Source organism: Astatotilapia calliptera, chromosome 18 (assembly GCF_964374335.1).
Source record: "Astatotilapia calliptera chromosome 18, fAstCal68.1, whole genome shotgun sequence".
Lineage (NCBI taxonomy): Eukaryota > Metazoa > Chordata > Actinopteri > Cichliformes > Cichlidae > Astatotilapia > Astatotilapia calliptera.
This window is the reverse complement of record NC_137439.1, coordinates 4915493-4938993: the sequence shown is the minus strand read 5'-3', so window position 1 is coordinate 4938993 and position 23501 is coordinate 4915493. Positions and strand designations below refer to the sequence as shown.

The 23501-nt window shown below is 40.2% G+C and overlaps 2 protein-coding genes and 1 long non-coding RNA gene across 5 annotated transcripts; 2 read left to right on the top strand and 1 right to left on the bottom strand.

Moving 5' to 3' along the window:
* Positions 1 to 914: 914 nt before the first annotated feature.
* LOC145421817 (uncharacterized) lies at positions 915 to 6020 on the top strand. The gene is made up of 3 exons (XM_080292671.1): positions 915 to 1185; positions 3190 to 3453; positions 4699 to 6020. The coding sequence occupies exons 1-3, from the start codon at positions 990 to 992 to the stop codon at positions 5586 to 5588; spliced, it is 1350 nt and encodes a 449-aa protein (XP_080148797.1). The 5' UTR covers positions 915 to 989; the 3' UTR covers positions 5589 to 6020.
* Positions 6021 to 8121: 2101 nt separating this feature from the next.
* Positions 8122 to 9833, bottom strand: LOC145421832 (uncharacterized). The gene is made up of 2 exons (XR_013903189.1): positions 9667 to 9833; positions 8122 to 9537 (listed from the first exon to the last, which is right to left on the bottom strand). It is a non-coding gene; the product is annotated as an uncharacterized LOC145421832 (long non-coding RNA).
* On the top strand, positions 8790 to 17337 carry LOC145421815 (uncharacterized). Of its 3 annotated transcripts, XM_080292664.1 has the most exons (4): positions 8790 to 8926; positions 12314 to 12557; positions 14293 to 14527; positions 15829 to 17337. In XM_080292664.1, the coding sequence occupies exons 2-4, from the start codon at positions 12552 to 12554 to the stop codon at positions 17220 to 17222; spliced, it is 1635 nt and encodes a 544-aa protein (XP_080148790.1). In that variant the 5' UTR covers positions 8790 to 8926; positions 12314 to 12551; the 3' UTR covers positions 17223 to 17337. The 3 variants fall into 3 exon arrangements, with proteins under 3 accessions (XP_080148790.1, XP_080148792.1, XP_080148791.1); XM_080292666.1 differs by lacking the exon at positions 12314 to 12557 and having other exon boundaries at positions 8792 to 8926; XM_080292665.1 differs by lacking the exon at positions 8790 to 8926 and having other exon boundaries at positions 11853 to 12557.
* Positions 17338 to 23501: the final 6164 nt, after the last annotated feature.

Sequence of the window (23501 nt, the reverse complement as noted above, 5' to 3'; positions counted from 1 at the left end):
TGTGATGGGGTGGATGACTGAATGTAGTGTAAAGCACTTTGGGGTCCTTAGGGACTAAGTAAAGCGCTTAGTAATTATGAAAACTCTAATGAGATGAATGCACTGAACAACATGTGATGGAAACCTTTTTGTGCTAACGTGGACTTTCTGTCAGAGATTTCCAGTATGTTTTGTTTTAACTCATATTTTGTGGGGGGGCTTTGTAATTTCTCAGTGATACTTTGATGAAAGAGGCTCATTTCAATCCCAATTTACTTAAAGGATAAAAATATGGAAGCACCTCTACCGCCAGCCCAATATTTGCCTTATTTTTGAAACTATATAATTTACTGTAATCTCTCTCTATAATGTGATCACACCAGTGCTGAAGGAACAATAGCAGTCTATGGAGCAAAGCAAAGCATCCACATGTTATCAAGGAAACACCCTTTACTGTAAAATGAGGGAACCAGTTTCATGTATGATTTTTATGTTATTTGGAAGTCTGTGGGCTGGTGCTGTGATGGAGAACTATTTCAGTTGTAGAAGATGTGAGTCTACAAACTCGTCCAACAACAATATCCGTCCTCTGAGGTTTTGTGTCAGAGCTCTGAGACTCTCAGGTCCTCAGTCCTCCAGATGAGCAGGTATTGTGTCCTTCTTCCCTGAAACCATGACTTCCTCCACAGAATCCGGACCACATTCACTCAGCCGCTCTATGCTGGACTTTAGCTTAGAGACATTGCTGAGTTAATTAAACTTCAGTCTTTCATGTTGTAGTTAGTTTAAATCTGAGGCTTAGAAAACAACTGTTTCCTAAGATTGAAAGCAAAAATAAATAAATACATTTTCAAGATAATGGCTCCAAAGCATGAAGTTTTGGTGCCTGTGTCCACGTTACTAGCTGCTCTGTAAGGATTTGTTTCTGATTGGAATTCTCAGCCTGAGCTGAAGGGGGCGCTCCTTAAGCTTTCCGCAGATCTAACACAAGACGAGGACGAACGGAAACGATGCGTCTGTGTTACGGCTCAGCAATGTCTTCAGTTCAGTATATGAGAGACTTCATCAGGGATAGATTGACTGGCGTTGCTGAAGAAATCTTCTCAGAGGTTAAAAAAACGATCGTCCGGTATGAGGAGGAAATCAACCATCAGCTCAGGCTGCTGGATATCAGCCGGAAACCTGAGATAAAGTTACACATAATCGGTATGTAAAACTGGGATGACTCACGCAGCACCTAAATCACAGCCCAGTTTGTAGAATAAAATGAAGGCGCAGCTCTGAGGGTTTTTTTTTATTTTTTACATAAATAATAGAAGTGCTTCTCTTTGTCTTAAACGATAAGCGGCTAGCGGCAGTATTTAGGCTGGGCCTTGTAATTTAAAGTTAATGTTTTTAATACCACCGCTTCTGTTTATTCCCAGCGGATACACGTGAGTGTGGAGATTATGGAAACAATACCCGATCTATTATTAATATTTCAACCATCCATTTACTTTAACAACCAAGTATAATAATTACTCTTCTCATTTCATTGATAACTTTCGTGTAAGTGAGAGATGGAGACTGAGGCTGTTAGTTGAGCTGTATCAACACAAAGAGAGCAAACTGTGCTGTAAGTTCATTAAATACAATCGCTTTCAAAGAAACAATAATAGGCAGAGTTTTCATCTCTAACGCCCGTATTTAATATGAAATTGAGATCATATTTGCTGCATCCGCACTTTAATTTGACCAAGAAACTGACAGAGTATTCCTGCTGTAAAACAAACAAACAAATGCGTGAATGCCTAATTAAAATGAATGCACTTATTTCCAGGTGAACTAAAACAATTCTCATGACAAAATGTGCTTCTCCACTGAGACTTCTGGTGTAAAAAATCTCATAAACAACACAATAAATGGTTGCAGGTCCAGTATAACAGAAACTGAGTAAAATATCATGCCTGTGTCACAAGATATGGAATACACAGCAGAATACAGTGTAAAAAAAAAGCAAGTGAGGGATCGGGGAAAGTTCACGGCATCTCTCTGGCTACATTCCTCGACCGTTGTCTAGGAAAGTTTTCTTGGCATCAGGGCAACGTTGGTTTGAGGCAAAAATGACAGTTTTTCAGATGTTCCACAAACTTTTTCCAGATCTTTATCATTCAGGGTCATTTTACATTGCCCTCAGCAGTGGCTCAGCAGTCTCTGCTCCAAGTAGGTTTAGCTGTTTATTACACTTTTACACTACGTTATTACACACTTAACAAGATCACATATTTGTTTCAACAGCTAATCAAACTTTATAATTTAATTTAATTTCTTTTAATTTAGCTGCTTTCTATATTGTAGTTGCAACCAACACATTTGTCCTCGAGAAGCCCTTGGGGCAAAATTATGGTTCGGCAATGGCAGTGCCTTAGCAGTCCGTTGGCAGACTGTGGGCAACTACTCATAGCCCATCTGTCTGCAGAGATCATCTGTGTGTACCACTAGTCTTTGGTCTACTCATGTTTGTGCTGTTATTAGTCTATCTGCCAGGAGAAGATTGAAGATAGACAGCAAGGGCCGACATCAACCGAGTGTTGATGTGTTGTGGTTTTCTTTCCTTTAATATCTAATAATAATATACATTTACATAGAATTTTTTCATTTCTACTTCTTTAGGTTGGTATATTTTGCTTCCAGTAGGCTGTTTAATTCAGGAAATAAATGTGTATGATCTGTCTCATGAAACACATGCGATCGTGCAAAAGTTTAGCATGGAGCTGCACTGTTTGCATTACAATTGCAATCACCTGTTGATACTAAATGCATGTTCATGTTATTATAATGTATATACAGCATTACAAAACAATGTTTTGATTAAAAATAAATAGATTTAATGAACCCTACTGATCAGACTCATGCCTGTGGACCTCAGTAATATAGTTCACAGGTATGTGACTTCCTTAATGTGCCACTTACCTACTCTGAGTGTCTTCCCCTCCAACAACACAAAAGCAGTTCTGACATAACTGTGGTGTGGGCCTCTGTTTGTGAAGGCACCAGTGCCCAACATAAGTGGGGACTGAAAGTGTGACAACTTTGCTAATAAGACTGTCAGAACTCATTTCACTCATATGTGAGGGAAATGGTTACATATACTGGGATATAGTTGCTCAGGTGGGTGTTTTGCCATCATCACATTAGTAAATGTTTTCTTGTGTGTTTTTGTTCCTCAAGACCTCCCAGACGAAGATGAATGTAAGGAAGAAGAGGATATGGATAACCAGCAGGTCTGTAACCAGGAGAGTCACTCCAATCTGGACCAGCAGGATTCAGATTCTCAGCAGACTAAAGAGGAAGAGGAGGAAATTTGCACCAGTCTGGAGGGAGAACAGCTTGTACTGAAGCACGAAGGCAAAGGCATCCTCGTCTGGGCCAGGGAAGACCAGGACAGACTAAGTGACACCAACTGGAAACCTGAAATAAACGCACACAGAATAGGTATGTAAAACTGTAAAGGTCTTAGAAAAATAAATATGACTCAATTTGGATGCTAATCAGAGCTCAGAGTTACTTTTAGGAAGAATTTAAGGACTAACTGCAATAAGTAACTTTAATGCATTTTTTTTCCTAAACTGTGAACATTTAACATTAAACCTACAGTTTGTGTCAGTTGAAGGTAAAAGCACCTTATCCAATCTGAATATAGGGATTTGTTTATTTCACTAAAATTATTTTAAATCTGTTTATGTTTGCTGTTGAAGGTTACTAAAACAAGTTGAAGTCCAGCTGAAATCTGTTGGTTGAGAAGAAATAGTTTTGAGATTACTATACTACTATAAGCTGAAAATGAGATTCAGTGGATTTTAATTCATCCCCTTTGTGGCAAAGTGCTCAATAAATATAGCAAAACATAAACACAAGTTAATGGCAGAAGAAGCTACAGTGTAACAAGGTGAAGGTTTTTCCTACGTTGAAGAATTTTTGACACCCGTCAAAATAAAACCACAAGAAACAAAATTATACCTGAGTGTAAAAAATCCAAGCATTCAGCAAACGTGTTACTCAAACACCCAGCGGTTAAAGATGCAGAACATGAACTTGAATATGCCCGATTTCGAACAGTAAGCTCACAAGCCTTCGTTATGACAAGGTTAATGTTTCAGCATCTGTGTCCAAGTCCTTACTGTGCCCTCTCAGTATCAGAGAAAATAAAGACCCAACAGATTAACTTTCGTTTCTAATAAGAATGTAATTATAGCAGGAAATCCAACATGTTTATTGCTGTTAGAATCATCTGCAGCTAACGCTTAATCTTACACTTCCTCTGGGAACATTATCAATATTTTGATATTTTGATGAGCCAATTTCACGATAAAATTTTTCTATTTTACATACTTACCTATTTTTGCTGTCACATGACTATGCAGGCATAAAATAGTGACACAAAAGTCGCACATTTGGAAAAATCAAAAGCAGCCTTTATTTATAAACCATTTTCCAGTCCACTTGTCTTCATGGTAAAAGGGAGTTTTTCTTTGGCGTTTATGCTCAGTGATTGCTGTAGAGCTGCATTAATGATGCTTCTTCATCCTACCATCATGAACAATCCTTCCTTCCTGAATGTAGACAGTGGCATTATTTTAGAGTCAAGCAATGCTTTATCGAGACTCCTACGGATGAAGATTAAAATGTATTTTTTTTTTCAGATGTTTCAGTTTTTTCTTTTTCAATTTGTCCCTTCAGACCTCCAACATCAGCATGTCTCTAAGGAGGAGGAGGAGGATCTCACAGACCAGCAGGTCTGTAAGCAGGATAAGAACTCCAGTCTGGACCTGGATGACTCAGAGCCTCCACAGATTAAAGAGGAAAAGGAGGAACCTTGTACCAGTCAGGAAAGGGAGCAGCTTGGACTGAAGCAGGAGTCTGATAATTTTGTGGTGACCCACGAGGAAAGTGATCACAGTGAACCAGAAGCACACAGTGACCGGAAACTGTCTTGCAACTCTCCTGGACCAGAGAGTCAGTGTAACACTGACACAAGTAAAAAGTCTGTAAAGTGTGACACTTGTGGAAAAGCTTTTCACGATAAATCCAGACTAACTAAACATTTGAAAATTCATACAGGCGAGAAGCCACATTCTTGTAGCACCTGTGGAAAAAGATTCAGTCAAATTATAAACTTGAAAACTCACATGAGAATTCACACGGGCGAGAAGCCATATTCTTGTAACACCTGTGGTAACTCATTCAGTCAGAAATCAACTTTGGCACATCACATCAGAATCCACACAGGTGAGAAGCCACATTCTTGTAGCACGTGTGAGAAAACATTTACCTGGAAATCAGAACTGAAACGTCATATGAGAATTCACACAGGTGAGAAGCCGTATTCTTGTAGCACCTGTGGGAAAACATTCAGTCGAAAATCAACATTAAAAACCCACGTGAGAGTTCACACAGGTGAGAGGCCCTATTCTTGTAACACCTGTGGGAAAGAATTTACGGTTTCATCAACATTGAAAACTCATATAAGAATTCACACAGGGGAAAAGATACACTCTTGTAGCATATGTGGGAAAAGATTCATTCAGATTATCCATTTGAAAAGACATATGAAAATTCATACAGTTTAAAGGTTTTTACTTACTTACAAAATTTGGGAGAGCTTTAGTTGTAATAATAATGATTATTATTATTATTATTATCTCCACAGTAATAATCTAATAATTGTTAATTATATTTATTCCTTAGTCATTTTCTGAACAGGTTTAAAAGCTGCTAGAAAGTAAGACAAGACCAAAAATATTGTATCATTATGGATTCAAGGTCACTTCATGTGTTGTGGTGTTGACTTTCTTGAGGCGCAAACTTCAGCATGTGCCTGTCCTCTTGAACTGTATTTACAACTGTTGTTGTTTTGTTTTTTTTTAACTTAAGTATTTCAATTAATTAATTCATTGAAAATTTTAAGGTGTAATCTCTGAAATATCAGAGCGCTCTGTCTTGTTTCACACTTTTTTTTCTCATATTGTTTTACATAAATTCAGAAAATGCTTTTTTCACTACTTGAACTTGCCTCACTCTGTTTTATAAGCCTACTTTAATCAATGATGCACACATATGATATTTATGTGCTATAACTGCTGGTTTACAGTGGAAATTGCTTGTAAATGTGACAGTAAATAACTTTTAATACGTTAGTCTCATCAATGCTTTTGACCCTAAATCAGACATTTTAAAATGGAAGTCTAACAAATACGTACAAAATAGATCAGTGAGGGGACAATTATTTTATTTTACAGCATTGTTGATTTTCACCACTGACCAGTCTGCTTTTCCATCAGACTGGTCAGTGGGCAGTGATTTCAGGTTACTTTTACAGCATGTGTTACCATGGTGATATACCTCAATAAGATGTAAACCGCCTTTCTAGTACAAAAAACCCATACTGAGACTAGGTTAACCTAACATGAATATGATAACCCTGCTTTGTAGTACAAAGGGATGTACCATGGATGGAGATTAAAAGGTTAGATTGTGTCAGTGGCTCTCTTTTTTCCCTTGCTAAATCACCAAGGTAACTGATTCTGAACACAAACCCTGCTCAGTAGCAGGTTATGTTCTGAGGTTTGATTTAAAAATCAGCTGGAAGTGCCACACTTTCACTGACTTTTTACGTAGAGTATGTTTTTAGTACAATGTATATTGAAATGTATTATCTGTGGGCTAGATCATCAGATTTACCAAAAGTCTTATCTTTTTTGCAACACTGTTGCATTTTACTGACAAACTGATTTGTACTTTATAGATTTTTACGGCCTTTTATCATTATTATCTGATTGGAGAAGGCTGCACTCATATAGGAATCACTTTCTATGGAAAAAGAGTCATATGATGTATCCCCATTTATGTGAGTGTGTGCAAAGCTAGTTGTGGTCTATTCCCCACTTGAATCTCCTCATACAGTCCTGATCAAAAGTTTAAGACCACTTGAAAAATGGCAAAAAAAATTATATTTTGCATGGTTGGATCTTAACAAGGTTCCAAATAGAGCTTCAACTTGCAACAAGAAGAAATGGGAGTGAGACAAAACATTTTGAGCATGCAATTTATTGAAAACCACATTTAAACTGAAACAGGCTGTTTTACAGTTTATCAAAGGTTTAGGACCACACCTCCAAAAAAATCTGTAACCCCCCCCCCCCCCAAAGCAAAAATCAAAGTTCCAAACATAAACTTGGTAATGGGTAGCTCCACCATTATGTTGTTGATACTTCAAATATTTGTTTGATGCAAGCACTTCCATGAGGTGAGTGGGAACATTTTTCCAAGTGATGAAGGCGGCCACATGAAGGACATCTGCTATCTGGAACTGTTGTCCATTTTTGTAAACTTCCCTTGCCATCCATCCCCAAAGGTTCTCAATTGGATTTAAATCAGGGGAATGGGCCAAAAAGAGTGGAAGAAGTCCCTTGTCCTGTGGGCACTGTGTACTGTAGCGCTATCCTGTTGAAAAACCCAGTCGTTACCACGCAGACGAGGGCCCTCAGTCATGCTCTCTGCAACATCTGGACATAGCCAGCGTTTGACGCGCATGCACCTCCTGTGGCACATAGGAAACATCTCAGGTGGGATCTGCCTGTCATGCCAGTAATGTTGGAAACCATCAGGACCATCAAGGTTAAATATTTTTCATCAGACAATAAAACTTTCTATCACCTTTCAATGTCCCATGTTTGGTGCTCTCTTGCAAAGTCCAAATGGACAGTTCTGTGGCATTCAAGGAGACGAGGCCTTTGAAGACTTTTTTTTTGTTTTTGAAGCCCTGCGGTCTCAGATGCTATCTGATGGTTATGGGGCTGCAGTCAGCACCAGTAACGGCCTTAATTTAGGTTGAGGTTCGTCTAGTTTCTTGACAGACAGCCAATTGGATCCTCCAGCTGTGGTTAAACTGAAGGTGATATTAGTCTCATTCTATGTCCTGTATATGTTATATACAAGGTGAAGTGCTGCATGAATTGTAACAATAAAGTTTCTGTTTCTGTGGAACACAGTTTTGGGCTTTCTATATTCTCATAGTTACAACTTCAATGAGAAATAGAGGGCAGCAAAAGACTAGTGTGGGATCCAGTCTGTGTAACTGAAGAAAAGAAGTGTAAAAGTCAGTTTGTGTGCTGAGTTTTATTTTATCGGCAAGTTTTTTTATTTTTCCTTTGTTTGTTTTTATCACTATCAGTAATTTCTCTGTTCATTTTTGTTATCTGAATTATTGTAGAGAACAGAATTACTAATTTAGCAGATTTACATGATGAACTGAAAAGCATGACATTATATTTCTATGGGTTTTGAACAGAAAATGGGTAAACACATAGGAATCATTTAGTGCTTCTCTTCCTGGAATAAAGTCTGATAACCCTCACTCTTCTTCCTACTGTGAGGCAGAGAGAGCTGGAGGTGAGTCAACAAAACATCCAGCAGAGAATCCAGGACAGAGAGAAAGATGTGAAGCTGCTTCAACAGGAGGTGGAGGCCATCAATCAGTCTGCTGATCAAACAGTGGAGCACAGTGAGAAGATCTTCACTGAGCTGATCCATCTCATCCAGAAAAGAAGCTCTGATGTGAAGCAGCAGATCAGATCCCAGCAGGAAACTGAAGTGAGTCGAGTCAAAGAGCTTCAGGAGAAGCTGGAGCAGGAGATCACTGAGCTGAAGAGGAAAGATGCTGAGCTGAAGCAGCTCTCACACACAGAGGATCACATCCAGTTTCTACTAATGGCCTGAGGAGGGCAGCAATACGCCACTGATATGACCAGTTTCCCGGAAATTCAGAAGAACAGCGGAAGATGCCACAACCCTTACTTGCTCGACGTGTTCATGTACCGTTAGCTCGCTTAACAGCGAAATTCTTTAGCTGTTGAAGCAACAGTGCGAGTTTATAAAAGAAAGGCTGACTGCTGCTGAAGAATTACAGGTATGGAAAAAAAAACCTCTGCCCGGGGCGCGATCTGATATCGTCGTGTTGGTGTTGTTCCCAGATCAACATAGTAAATGTTGTTCCAGGATCAACATTGCAAGTGACCAATCAGAATGTTGTGACGTCATACTTTTGCGACCTCGGGAAAAAGTCGCAAAAGTACCGCCGTAAAACAAAAAAGTGTACTTAAGCTGCGAGAAACCGCCTCTGTCCGCCGATCAACGGACCCTGGGGGTCACTGAACTAACACAGGTGTAGGACTCGTGTAGGACCCTGATCGGAGCTCAGTTTGTAGGCTAACAGACTAAAACCTGGCGTAGAAACGCTCCATTTCTTTAAACTGTAAACTTTGAGTTTTAAACATCCAGTGAAACACACACAAGTGACGTTAGCAGGAGATGAAATCACACTTTAAACTCACATAATGAGAAAAAACGGTCCACTCCGTGCAGAAACGGGACTTTACTGGATTATTAAATACTGCAAACTCTCTGAAGGCAGCTGTATCCATCAGTGGACCTGTACCGCCGGTGTTCCAGATCAACTGGCGTTTAGATCAACTGGCGTTGGTCGAACAGATGTGTGGCAGTCTTGCGTTTCAGGAGCTCCTACCGACAAACCAGCAAAAAAAAAACGCCAAATGTGTCATCTGTGACACTTGTGAGGTTGTCTCAAACACACTCCGTCAGTCTTGATGCTGTTGAACAACAAAATGTTTAAAAATGTGGCGAGTTTACCTGGTGATATCCTCACGCGCGACGCGATCGCGAAAACGGCAAACAAGTAACACCACGCCGATGTTGTTCACAGGACGGCAAGAGTAAACGATCGGGAGACTCTAGTCGTCGTTATCGTTCCCTTGCACGGTTTATTTCTCCGGTTTCACCGTTTTTGCTCCACAACTAAAGCGAGCAGTTTACTTTGTGCCCTAACATGGAGTCGAGTCAACCAGCGCCACCTCTGGCCAAGTGCCACAGCCTACAGCCAGATCAACCTGTGACACACATCTGCACCACGTTTGAATTCGTTACATGCACATTTGTACCTTTCAATTGTGTCTGTTTGTGCGTCTGCAAATAAACCTTTGAAAAGAATGAAATGACACTAATATTTCACTAGTGTTGTAACATCACATGTCGTTAGCGTAGTCTGTCTGTGTCTTTTCTCTGCAAACAAACATTTTAGAGTTGGTTGTTATATACAGTCTGTATAAGTGTGGTTAATCTAATAAACATTTGTAAGGAGATGGCAGTTACTGTGAATGTACAGCAGGTGAATAGTAATAAACAGTCAGACAATGACTCTGACAATCTCATTCAATCTTGCAGACTGAATGCACCTTCTGTGGAAAGTGGTACCACACAGTGTGTGTGGACGTCCCCTGTGCAGAAGGCGACTACAAATGTTGTGGGTGCTAAATAAACAGAAACAAATGATCCCTGTTGTCTTTGCTTACTGATGTTTTCAGTGTTGACAATCCACATTGCTGGAATTGCATCTGTCAACATGTTTGTGGGTAGATTTGGATGTACCAGGGGTAAGTGCAGCCACTCAGCCTCTACTCAATGTGATCATAGCAGCAGGTGCAGATGTGTCACAAGTTAATCTAGTAGTAGGCTGTGGTAGTAGTGGACTGACCTCCATTTGAAACTGCTCCAGCTGCTGTGTGATAGTGGATCTGCTACAAATTGAAGATCATATGGAAGTTTTGGAAATTAACCCTTGTATTATGTTGAAAAACAAAAAAGTGACATTGATTTTGTTGCAGGTAATTTTGACCCGTACTGTGTAAATCCACTCAGAATTGTCAAGAAACTGCAATAAAACAATAGCAACTTTATTTCCCATCAGATAAACATGTAGAACACAGACATACAACAGTTAGACTTTCCATAACTATTTTAGGAACAATTTGGTTTTTCGTTCTTACAAACACATTTCTTCTGAACTTGCCCAACGTTCTCAGTTTTTCAATGCTCAACATTTTCGATTTTGTCCACATGATGGACAGAATGTAACTGTGTGCTTTCTGCAGATGTGCTTCTTGCATTTCTCACAAAACGTGCTTGTTTTCAAACAGGAATCTTCCTAACTAAGATTTAAAACAAAAGATTTCTACGTCTCCTCCAGTCTCACAAACAGATGACAAACCAAGCGACACACCTGAGTCACTGACTTTCTTAAATCCACTCACTCTCACTGGCTGTTTATTACTAATCACTGTGTAACTGCTGTGAATTCAAAGTTACTGCCGTCTCCTTACAAATCTTCATTGGATTAACCACACTTATACAGACTGTATATAACTCCAGCCATGTTGATGAATTGCCTATATTGGCTGGAAATATTCATTTCCAGAGAAAGGACACAGACAAACGATGCTTACAGGATGTGATGTGACAACAACACTAATGAAATATTGATGTGTCATATTTGTCCAAGGCGTATTTCATTGTTATGGAAAAAGAGAATATCAAAATCATGATCACCAATTGGAGTAGTGATTTCTATGAATTTGTGTATATAATTTGGAATTTTGTACAAATGTAGGTCAATAAGGAATATATGATATCATTTCATTCTTTTCAAAGGTTTATTTGCAGACGCACAAACAGACACAATTGAAAGGTACAAATGTGCATGAAACGAATTCAAAAGTGCTGCAGATGTGTGTCACAAGTTGATCTGGCTGTAGGCTGTGGCACTTGGCCAGAGGTGGCGCTGGTTGACTCGAGTCCATGTTAGGGCACAAAGTAAACTGCTCGCTTTAGTTGTGAAGCAAAAACGCTGAATTCGGAGAAACAAACCGTGCGAGGGGAACGATGACGACGACAAGAGTCTCCCGATCGTTTACTCTTGCTGTCCTGTGAGCAACATCGGCGTGGTGTTACTTGTTTGCTGTTTTCACAATCGCGTCGCGCGTGAGGATATCACCAGGTAAACTCGCCACATTTTTAAACATTTTGTTGTTCAACAGCATCAAGACTGACGGAGTGTGTTTGAGATAACCTCACAAGTGTCACAGGTGACACATTTGGCGTTTTTTTGCTGGTTTGTCGGTAGCAGCTCCTGAAACGCAAGACTGCCACACATCTGTTCGACCAACGCCAGTTGATCTAAACGCCAGTAGATCTAAACGCCAGTAGATCTGGAACACCGGTCAGAGGAGGAGACGAGAGATTCAGCAGGTTGTTTACACTGAATAAATGGCTTATATCAGCATGTGCTGACCACTCAGTGCATTTTATCAACAACTTTAATATTTTTTGGGAATGCAGGCATCTGTTTAAAGCAAATGGATTTAATTTTAACAAGTCGGGGGTTAAACTGTTCACGTCCAACTTGTTTTATTCCATACGTCATCCATCTGTGCTTGGTGCCAAGGCTGAGATAAACGAGGAGTTATCTCATAAAGAGGAACAAACAGTACTCCAAGAACAGACAAAGCCCAGCAGAAACCTTGAGGAGGAGCTCCATCTGCCCCCACCCGGGAAGAGCCTCAGAAAGGAGAGACATCTGAGGCAAGAAGAGGGGTCCCTATTTGCCTCCAACTCTCAAAACTTGCTTATGATCTTCAATTTGTAGCAGATCCACTATCACACAGCAGCTGGAGCAGTTTCAAATGGAGGTCAGTCCACTACTACCACAGCCTACTACTAGATTAACTTGTGACACATCTGCACCTGCTGCTATGATCACATTGAGTAGAGGCTGAGTGGCTGCACTTACCCCTGGTACATCCAAATCTACCCACAAACATGTTGACAGATGCAATTCCAGCAATGTGGATTGTCAACACTAAAAACATCAGTAAGCAAAGACAACAGGGATCATTTGTTTCTGTTTATTTAGCACCCACAACATTTGTAGTCGCCTTCTGCACAGGGGACGTCCACACACACTGTGTGGTACCACTTTCCACAGAAGGTGCATTCAGTCTGCAAGATTGAATGAGATTGTCAGAGTCATTGTCTGACTGTTTATTACTATTCACCTGCTGTACATTCACAGTAACTGCCATCTCCTTACAAATGTTTATTAGATTGACCACACTTATACAGACTGTATATAACAACCAACTCTAAAATGTTTGTTTGCAGAGAAAAGACACAGACAGACTACGCTAACGACATGTGATGTTACAACACTAGTGAAATATTAGTGTCATGTCATTCATTTCAAAGGTTTATTTGCATGACGCACAAACAGACACAATTGAAAGGTACAAATGTGCATGTAACGAATTCAAACGTGGTGCAGATGTGTGTCACAGGTTGATCTGGCTGTAGGCTGTGGCACTTGGCCAGAGGTGGCGCTGGTTGATTCCACTCCATGTTAGTGCACAAAGTAAACTGCTCGCTTTAGTTGTGGAGCAAAAACGCTGAAACCGGAGAAATAAAACGTGCGAGGGGAACGACAAGAGTCTCCCGATCGTTTACTCTTGCTGTCCTGTGAACAACATCGGCGTGATGTTAATTGTTTGCTGTTTCGCGATTGTGTCGCGCGTGAGGATATCACCAGGTAAACTCGCCACATTTTTATAAATTTTGTTGTTCAACAGCATCAAGACTGACGGAGTGTGTTTGAGATAACCTCACAAGTGTCACAGATGACACATTTGGCGTTTTTTTTGCTGGTTTGTCGGTAGCAGCTCCTGAAACGCAAGACTGCCACACATCTGTTCGACTAACGCCAGTTGATCTAAACGCCAGTTGATCTAAACGGCAGTTGATCTAAACGCCAGTTGATCTAAACGCCAGTAGATCTGGAACAGCGGCTTTCCAGGACTTGATACCGACAAAGCAGGAAGTAATCAGTGTGAATACGTCTCCTACAAATGGCACTTTGTGGGGTTGGCTAAACACAACAATCTGTCATTCATATTGTTTTGAAAAAGAAACATAAAATAACCTCAGAGTTTAACTGGTGATACTCCCACGCGTAAGCATACCGCGAATACAGCAATAAGCAAATAACAGTGCCTATTCAAAACAGGCGAAAGTTAATTAACAGTATAGAAAATGTTCTAGTCTTCATTATTATTTTCCCACATATTGTTATTACTCTGATGTGACCTGAGGGTTGTCAAACTGACAGACAAAGCGTCCAGTTTACATCAAAAGCAGAGTCCACTCCACTAGTGGCACCTGTGGGGAAGTGCCATTGCCTAAACAATATTAACCTGTGACACACCTACACCTGAATTCCTAGAGCTTCCTGCTTTAGCAGGTATCGCTTATCAATAAGCAAGCTGCTGAAAGTAGTTTTTATTTGAGCAACGTATTCATAGTCTTGCTGAGATATATTTGCTTATGTGTGTTCTCCTATAATCACATTAGATCTTTTTCTTGTGTTCATCTAAGACAACCAACAGCAACATGAACTGTAATGAGGGGAAGGGTCTGGATGTCCAGCAGGTCTGTAACCAGGAGAGTAACTCCACATTGGACCCACAGGACCCAGAGCATCCACAGATTAAAGAGGGAGAGCAGCTTGTAGTGAAGCAGGAGGCTGAGGGCATCATCATCTGGACTGGAGAAGAGCGGCTCCGACTGCTGGATACCATCTGGAAACCTGAAATAACGACATACAGTAAAGGTATGCTAAACTGCCCTTAAAAATAATGAAGTAACATTTCTTTTTCTTAGCATAGCAGGAATCTGCAATAAGTAAAATTAATGCACCTCTGCAGACTGCAGTGTAAATGGTGGCTTGGTGGCTCTTTGACAGTAACTTTGACATGCAGCAGTGGCTTCACTGTTCTTATACACAAAACAAACAATTATCCACACAAACTACATATCAACACACTAACTACACTCCAAACATGCTACACATCACAAATCTCTCACATCTCAAAACTCAATCTCTCTCTTCCTACCACTGACCTTAGACAGTAAATGTGACAATAGTATTCCGGAAAAAATTATGGGGTATATTTTCTATTTATCACTTTTTAAAATTTTTTTTATCACATTTACCACTTTTAACACAAAAATGGACACTCAGGGTTGTTTTGGGTTGAAATAGCATCTTGTTGCTATGTGTCATCTTAAATTGGTCAGGTGATTGGTTTACCATGGCTACTTTATTCTTCCTCAGCCAATCAGCAGCACCCGTGTGATTGTCCCCCCCCCCCCCCCCCCCCCCAGCTCCTGGTTAAATGAAAAATAGTAACGTGTCCGCACCACATTTTCTTATTAGTAACTGTAACAGCGTTGTAAACATAGAAATAGTAATTAGTTATAGTACTAGTTACTGACAAAAGTAACAGCGTTAGTAACATTGTTACTTAACGCCATTATTCCCATCATTGCATTTTAAGGATGCAAAAAAATGTTAATTCATGTGAAAGAAATTCACCAGAATGCAAGAAGTGAAGTGTCTGCACCCCTACAGAGACACAAATCCAACAGCAGAAGTTTCTTTTTTTTGTCATCAGTTTAAGTTAAAGATTAAGTTTTTTTCTCTGTAGAATGGAAATGTGTGAAATTTAATTTGATCAATTCCCAGGATTAATTAATGGATTAATTTTTAGATTCAGTTTTCATAATATACAATTCAGAATTTCTAAAGTTGAAGTTGATCATATAAGAAGAGTTTTTTTCATGGTGTTTGGACGTGTGCAGTCAAAGTGTTTACCACGATATAAGAGGTCAGAGCCAGCATTCCCAAACTAAATTAAATTGGAAGAAAACCAATATCTTTAAAATTCATACATATTTAGTATCACAAACATCCAAATACTCAACAATTTGCTTCAGTGTCCAAATAATTTGTCACATTTGTACACTCTAAATTTCAGTGGTACATGTGAGCAACCTGTTCATAGTTCACAACCATTAAAGTTCTGCTAATCGTTAAAATTAGAATATATTTTTGTCCACTTGTCCCTTCAGATCTTGCGCAACAGTGTGTCTTTAAGCAAGAGGATCTGCATGACCAGCAGGTGTGTAACCAGGAGAGGAACTCCAGTTTGAACCACGAGGACCCAGAACTCCCATGGATTAAAGAGGAACCAGAGGAACTTTGCACCAGTGAGGAAGGAGAACAGCTTTTATTGAAGGAGGAGACTGATACCTTTATGGTGACTTTTGATGAAAGTGAACATGAACCAAACAGAGACCAGCTCCTTTCTCACAACTCTCCTGCACCAGAGAGCCAGCATCAAGGAGGAAATGAGCATGTGGAATCAGAATCTACTAGAAAACCAGAGCTGAAGAACAGTAACAGTGTAAACAACTCTCCAGTGCCAGAGAATCAGTGTAAAACTGGCAAAAGTAAGAAGTCTCTAAATTGTGACACTTGTGGAAAGACTTTTCAGTACGAATGTCACTTGACAAAACATGTAAGAATTCACACAGGTGAGAAGCCTTTTTTTTGTAGCACCTGTGGGAAATGTTTTGGTCAGAAATCAGGACTGGAAACTCACATGAAAATTCACACAGGTGAGAAGCCACATTTTTGCAGTATCTGTGGAAAAGGATTCAGTCAGATGATAAACCTGAAAACTCATATGAGAGTCCACACAGGTGAAAAGCCATATTGTTGTAGCACATGTGGAAAAACCTTTAGTGCCTTGTCAGCCTTCAAAACCCACATTAGAATTCACACAGGTGAGAAGCCATATTGTTGTAAGACTTGTGGGAAACGATTCACTCAGAAATCTGGACTGGAACATCATATGAAAATTCACACAGGTGAGAAGCCACATTCTTGCATTACCTGCGGGAAAAGCTTCAGTCGTATGAAGTCCTTGAAAACTCACATGCGAATTCATACAGGTGAGAAGCCACATTCTTGCATTACCTGTGGAAAAAGTTTCAGTCATATGATGAACTTGAAAACCCACATGAGAATTCATACAGGTGAGAAGCCATATTCTTGTAGCACCTGTGGGAAAAGATTTAGCGATTTATCAGGATTCAAAAAACATAAAATGATTCATACAGGTGAGAAGCCCCACCCTTGTAACACCTGTGGAAAGAGATTCAGTGACATGACGAATTTGAAAGCTCACATTAGAATTCACACAGGTGAGAAGCCATATTGTTGTAACACTTGTGGGAAACGATTCAGTCAGAAATCTGGAGTGAAAATTCATATGAAAATTCACACAGGTGAGAAGCCACATTCTTGCATTACCTGTGGGAAAAGCTTCAGTCATATGACGTCCTTGAAAACTCACATGAGAATTCACATGCCTGAGAAGCCACATTCCTGTGGCAATTGCGGGAAAAGTTTTGTTCAGCTGATACACTTGAAAAGGCACATGAGAATTCATACTAGTTAAGTTTTAAAATGTGGAATGTACTTTATTGACACTTGTATTCTATAGCCAAGATTACATCACTCTATCCAAAAGCTGGAAAGTGACACAAATAAGTAAAAGTCATTATGGATTTGAACAGTGTTGTCCGTTATTTCCCAATGTTTTCTTTATGTTTGACACTGCTTAGATGAAATCAGAAAATGTTGTTTTAATTATTTAAATAAACATATCTCTCTTTTTTTTTTTTTTTTTTTTGCAAATGTGGGGTTTTTATTTCTTCCAGAGAGAGATATAGAATGAGAAGGATTTTTTTACTCAGATCTTAGAATGATACCGTCACGGCTGCGGTGGCAGACGTGTGGTGACTGTGAGAGAGGACCCAGACGCTGGCACTGTCTTGGACGTGAGCGAGCTTTATTTACACACTGGTGGCACAAACAGAAACATGGGGAGGAAAACAAAACCTAAAGGTGACCTAATTTGGTAATGACTAACAAAACTAACCTAAACAGACAACTGTGGTAGAAAACGCAGGGAAGAAACACAGATGGACAAGCAACGAACATGAGAGGACACACACTATGGCTGTGTCCCAATTAAGAGACCGCACGCTTGAAGTACACATTTTGAGTACGATTACGTCACCGCCACGGGACGACGGCTGTCCCAATTTGAAGTGTACTTCAAATGCATACTCCAAATGCGCCGTCGATTTTCCCAAATATCAAGCGTGGTCTGGTGCACGCTTCGTGGTCCCATATATCCCACAATTCAAAGCGCAGCGGTGGGTGTGGATAATTTTGCCGCAAAATACGGCAGAAGGCAGAAAGGAGCGGCCGAAGACTGAACTGTCAAAAGTAAGTACTGAATATGATGTCTCTTATTTATGTGCGAATGTTTAATAATGAAGAACATTAAAACATTAATGTTGGCCACATGTTAGCAAAGTTATGTGACATTAGTGATGTTTTAAAGCCTCTACTTCAAAATATATATATAGTTGACCTTAATTTTACAGAGAATGTGATGATTTTATGGACAATTAAAGTCAGTCATATATCCACAAACACAACAAGCTGAAAGTCAGTGAATGCTGCTCGGTTTGCAGTCCTGAATATCACGGCACAAGCAGGATTCACTGCACTGTTAATGTTAGCTATGTTATATTGCTGCCTCTGTTCGGTGGTGTCGAGCCAAACGGACTTTAACGTGTGTTTGAACGAGCTGACGATTCACTCGTTAAGCTGAAAGAAAGATGCTTTAATCACAGGAGTCACACATGTGTCCACTGTACCATCTGGGAACTCTTCTTGTTTAGCACTTTGTGTTGGATGTAAAAAGCAGGCTAGAATCATGGCGGTGGTCAACGACGGTCCAGGCGTGGGATTTCTCTCATGGAAATATGCACATTATCTTTCTATTGGTAGGTGGCACAGTGCACTTGTGGCAAGTAAGCAAGCTAGAGGACTGGCAATCATGCTGGCTATCCAGTTACAGAAGCAACACATTAACAAGAGAATTCTGAGTAAAACCAAAGTTACTTTCCCTAGTAACTAGTTACTTTGAAAGTTATATATGATGTTAATGCAGCACTACAAACGATACCTACAGCCACGATTACCAACTATCGGAGTTGCAAAAAGGCACAATGAAGAAGGTGCCTAAGAAGTACAGGAAGCTGTCCATATCTGAGGCCCTGGAAACTGCCATGCAATGACTCACGTCCTTGGCCAGCCGCTTGAAGAGGTACACCAGAGAGATAGAAGGCAGGAGAATAAACCAGCTGTTCTCCACGGAACTAGCCAAGGTGTACAGGGGCAGGGGAACAATATGAGAACAGCACCACCAAGGCTGGAGACAGAACAATACTGGAAGAGCATATGGGAGAAGGACGCAACCCATAACAGCAGTGCTCAGTGGCTAGTGGATCTGAGGGCAGACCACAGCGACCTCCCCGAACAGGGTCCAGTAACCATCACAGTGGCAGATATCCAAGAAAGGGTCTCCAGTATGAAGAGTTGGACAGCACCAGGTCCTGTTATGGTTCGCGCCTTCTGGCTGAAGAAGCTGACTGCACTCCACGAGCGCCTGGCAGCACAAATGAGCCAGCTGCTAGTTGACGAGAGACACTCAGAATGGCTAACCGAAGGCCGGACAGTCCTGATCCTCACTGGGTCACCGACCCAGGATCATAACAGATACTTTTGTTACAAGGAATGTCTTACATAGCTTAGCATAATTTATTGTTGGAAGCAAGCTGAGCCTTAGACATCTGCAGCAGTATTATTAAACCATATAACCACTGAATTCTGCAGAATAACTACATTTTCTTTTGATACCTTAAGAACAGTTCAGCTGTAATAGTTTGGCTCATAAAAAGGTGTTTGGATGTGTGGTATGACTACGTCTGCTAGTAGTGGTTATAAAAAAATCTCTTGGCACTTGTAATTGTCAGCCAATGGTGAATAATTTGATAATTATAGAAGTAATAATATCTTCATCCAGGAAGGCGTGCAGAAAGGTGAAGACATATCCAGATGTGGTGGCCCAACTAGTTAAAAAACTTAGACAATATGTGGCAACCAGACAATATCAAATTTGTCAAAATTATTTTTAGTAGTCTTCACAGTATCAATGCCATTTATCATAAATTAAGTTTATATGACTTTTCATGAAAAGGCATTTACCTCTGCATTTCATTCCACTATGAACTGAAAAGAAGTGAATGACTTGACAAGAAGAAATTGTTAATAAATAAACAGCTTTCTTTCAGGTCACATTGAGATTGATGACATTAGTTTTGGAAAAGCACTTCAAAAATGTCATGAAACCTCCACTTTTTTGGTAATTTTTGTGTACAGTGCTTATCGTCTTACCTTGTCATTTACCCTTTAAAAAACTGTTTTAAAAGGTCACTTTTCAACTTAAAATTTAAAACATTTAACAAACAAATACCAACTTAAGAGTTGTACAAAAATACATAATTTTACCACTAGATGGCAGAAGTAGCTTATTACCTAGTGCTTGAATCCTTAAAAATAAAGATAACACATAATTGTTTTTAAACAAGGAGACTTTTTTCATCCATTCATCCAACCATTTTCTTGCATTTATCCAATTTAGGGTCCTATTAAAAAACATTTAGCCAGTTATGTGGATGCATGTGCACAAATAAGGAGCTTTTCTCTCTAAAAAAAACCTCTTAAATGTCCAACAAAAAAAGCTATATTGTGAGCTAGATAAGCTATTGTCTTGTTTTTGGTCAAGCTTTTAAATTGTTTAGACTCCCATACCTGTAACTTTCACTTAAGGTTCACTGAATCTTCAGTAACCTATATACAATGTTATGAAAAAGTATTTGGCTCTTTTATAATTTCTCATTTTTTGCATATTTGTTACACTTGTTTCAGGTCAAATCAAGAATAGTTTTAATTCAGTTGTGATGGAAAGTTTTAGAGCATAAACAACTTGTTTAATGTCATGCCAAAGCATCTCAACCCAATTTAAATCCACTAGGCCAGTACCAGGTGACCCTAAAGCCTTTTTCCTTTAAAAAAAAAAAACCATTTAGAGGTGGTTGGTTGTGTGTTTCCAATCATTGTCCTGCTGCATAACCCAAGTGTGCATATTGAACATAAAAAATGAGAAACAAAAGCATTGATCCCATCGTAGGATAATGGTGATATCCACTTGTTTGTTGTTCTGTTGGATTTCTTATGTTTTTTTAAACCTTCCAGGTAAAAGTCTAAAGAGCTTGGAAAGAAAAGCGTCTGGACTTCTTTAAGTTGCTTGAAGACGTTTCACCTCTCATCTGAGAAGCTTCTTCAGTTCTAGGGTCAAATGGTGGAGAGTCCCAGCTTTAAGTCCTAGGGGAGTGTCCCCCAAAGGGGGTCATGAACCCCCTGTTAATCCTCTACCTAATCACACGAGTCAAGGTGTTAAAACGGGTGTAGGTCACAATTAGCCAAGGTTTCAGGTGAACCCTAGCCCCACCTTATCATGTGATTTCTTGAGGGCAAAAGGCCCAGGGTGTGAGTGGGCATTAAGGCGTCTGGGAAGGGATCTTAAATCTGGATTATAGATGGCAGACAGTTGGTGTCGTAAACCACCGCCTCTGTTCAAAGATGGTCATTCACAGTGGTCATAGATGGCTTCTTTCACTCCTCTTTCAAACCATCTTTCTTCTCTGTCCAAAATGTGAACAAAAGAATGACCTTTAACCTTTAGATGCAGATGGACAGCCAAGTCTTGCCCCCTGGAGGTGTCTCTTATATATATGTTATGCCATGCTGTTAAGTGGCTGTTTGGTTTCTCCAATGTAGAGGTCTGAGCATTCCTCACTACATTGTACAGCATATACTACGATGCTAAGTTTCTGTTTAGGAGTTCTGTCTTTGGGATGAACCAGTTTTTGTCTGAGTGTGTGGGTGGGTCTGAAGTACACTGGGATGTCGCGCTTGGAGAAGACTCTCCTGAGTTTTTCCGATAAACCGGCAACATAGGGGATGGCAATGTTGTTGCGTTTGTCTTTCTGATCCTCCCTAGCTGGTGTTTGATCTTCTTTTCTGTGCCTCTTTGCTGACTTGACTGTTTTTATCCACAACTTTGATGTGAGCAGTGAAGGCTTCTACTTCTTGGGTTTTGATTTTGACCCCGGTGTCATCTACATATCTGTACCAGTGGCTATGTACTCTGCCTTTAAAAGAGCCAAGAGCCTTTCTTTCCACTTCTTCCATGTAAAGGTTGGCTACAATAGGTGACACCGGGGAGCCCAAGGCACATCCATGTTTTTGTTTGTAAAAACCCTCGTTGTATTTAAAATATGTGGTGGTAAGGCAGAAGAGTGCAGAAGAGTGGGGGTGAAGCTGGTTTTGTCTTCCTGCTGTCTTCTTGTAGTTGTTTTCTGACAGTCTCCACTGCTTCCGTGGTGGGTATGTAAGTGAAGAGAGAGACTATATCAAAGGACATCATTGTTTCATTGTGCGCAGTGTGAGCGGCTGTGGCGACACCCTCACGACAGTCGTGAGGATTTCAAACAGGTTTGAAATCCTCCCGACCAAGCGCTTGATGATCGGGAGCTGGTCATGAGGTGTTAATCGCTTCTCGTTACCCCACGTATACTACGCGATGCACGACGCACAATGAAGGCCAAACTCGGGCCTATCACCAAAATGGTTGCACGACTCAAAAATCGGCTCAAAATGGGCCAAAAATCACACAGTGTAAGCCCAGCATACGTTTCTGGACCTTGTTCGTGAAGTCGGTGGAGTTTTTGATGTGATTTGGGGTGTTCCCCACAAGGGGTGCTAGGATGGTAGCAAGGTGTTTAGAAATGCTGTAAGTGGGAGAGTTTATGCTGCTAACAATGGGTCTGAGTGGGATCCCGTCTTTATACCCACACTTGGGTATGCCATCCCCTGGGTATAGATGATGATATGTAGGTCGGTCAATGATTTTGTCCTTTTCAAATTCTTGAAGGCAAGCGATAACTTTCTTTTTGTAGCTGCTTGTCTGGTCTCGTAGGTATTGTTGACACTGAGGAGTGTAGTAATCTTTGTGTGGTAGTGGTCTTTGCTTAGGGAAGCAACGGCCTTCTTTTCTTGTATTGTATGGTTAGATGGAGGAACTTTAGCACTGGAGAGGGTGGCTGAAACATCCTAATTTGCTCTACTTCTGTTTGTGATATTTTATTCATTATGGCGGTTTCTGTGGCTGTGATGAGGTTCACTATGGGAATCTGTTAAGGAGAAATGGCAAAATTGAGTCCTTTGGCTAGTACTTTCTTGTCAGGTTCAGTGAGATTACTGTCTGAAAAGTTCTTCACCCATTTTCCTGACTGTCTTCAGGTGTGAAGTCTTCCTGTTCTTCTCTGTGTAGTGTAGGTTCTGATTGAGAAGTAAATGTTTTTGTTAGTAAAGTGTGGAATTTCCTGAGTTGTCTTTCTTAAATTTCTTAAATCTGGGACTCCCCACCATTTGACCTTAAAACCGAAGAAGCTTCTCAGATCAGAGGTGAAATGTCTTCAAGCAACTTAAAGAAGTCAAGACACTTTTCTTTCCAAGCTCTTTAAACTACGATGACCTGGATGACTGAAAACCTTCACAGGCATATCTTCCAGGTAAAATTTGAAAACATGGGTGCACCACCCCAGCTAAATCAACACAGGTTTTAAACTGTATAAGTTATCAGATAATTCACCTGAACAGTTTAAACAGAGCTTAAGTAAGATGTAGGCTAAAGGACAGGAAGCAGACTGCAAAAGATGTGTTTTGTCATGGCTGTGGTGTGGTTAGCACACTA

Coding starts and splice junctions, on each gene's coding strand:
- LOC145421817 (XM_080292671.1), top strand. CDS start 990: ATGCGTCTGTGTTACGGCTCAGCAATGTCTTCAGTTCAGTATATGAGA. Junction 1,186..3,189: donor GATAAAGTTACACATAATCG/GTATGTAAAACT, acceptor TTGTTCCTCAAG/ACCTCCCAGACGAAGATGAA. Junction 3,454..4,698: donor AATAAACGCACACAGAATAG/GTATGTAAAACT, acceptor TTGTCCCTTCAG/ACCTCCAACATCAGCATGTC.
- LOC145421815 (XM_080292664.1), top strand. Junction 14,528..15,828: donor AATAACGACATACAGTAAAG/GTATGCTAAACT, acceptor TTGTCCCTTCAG/ATCTTGCGCAACAGTGTGTC.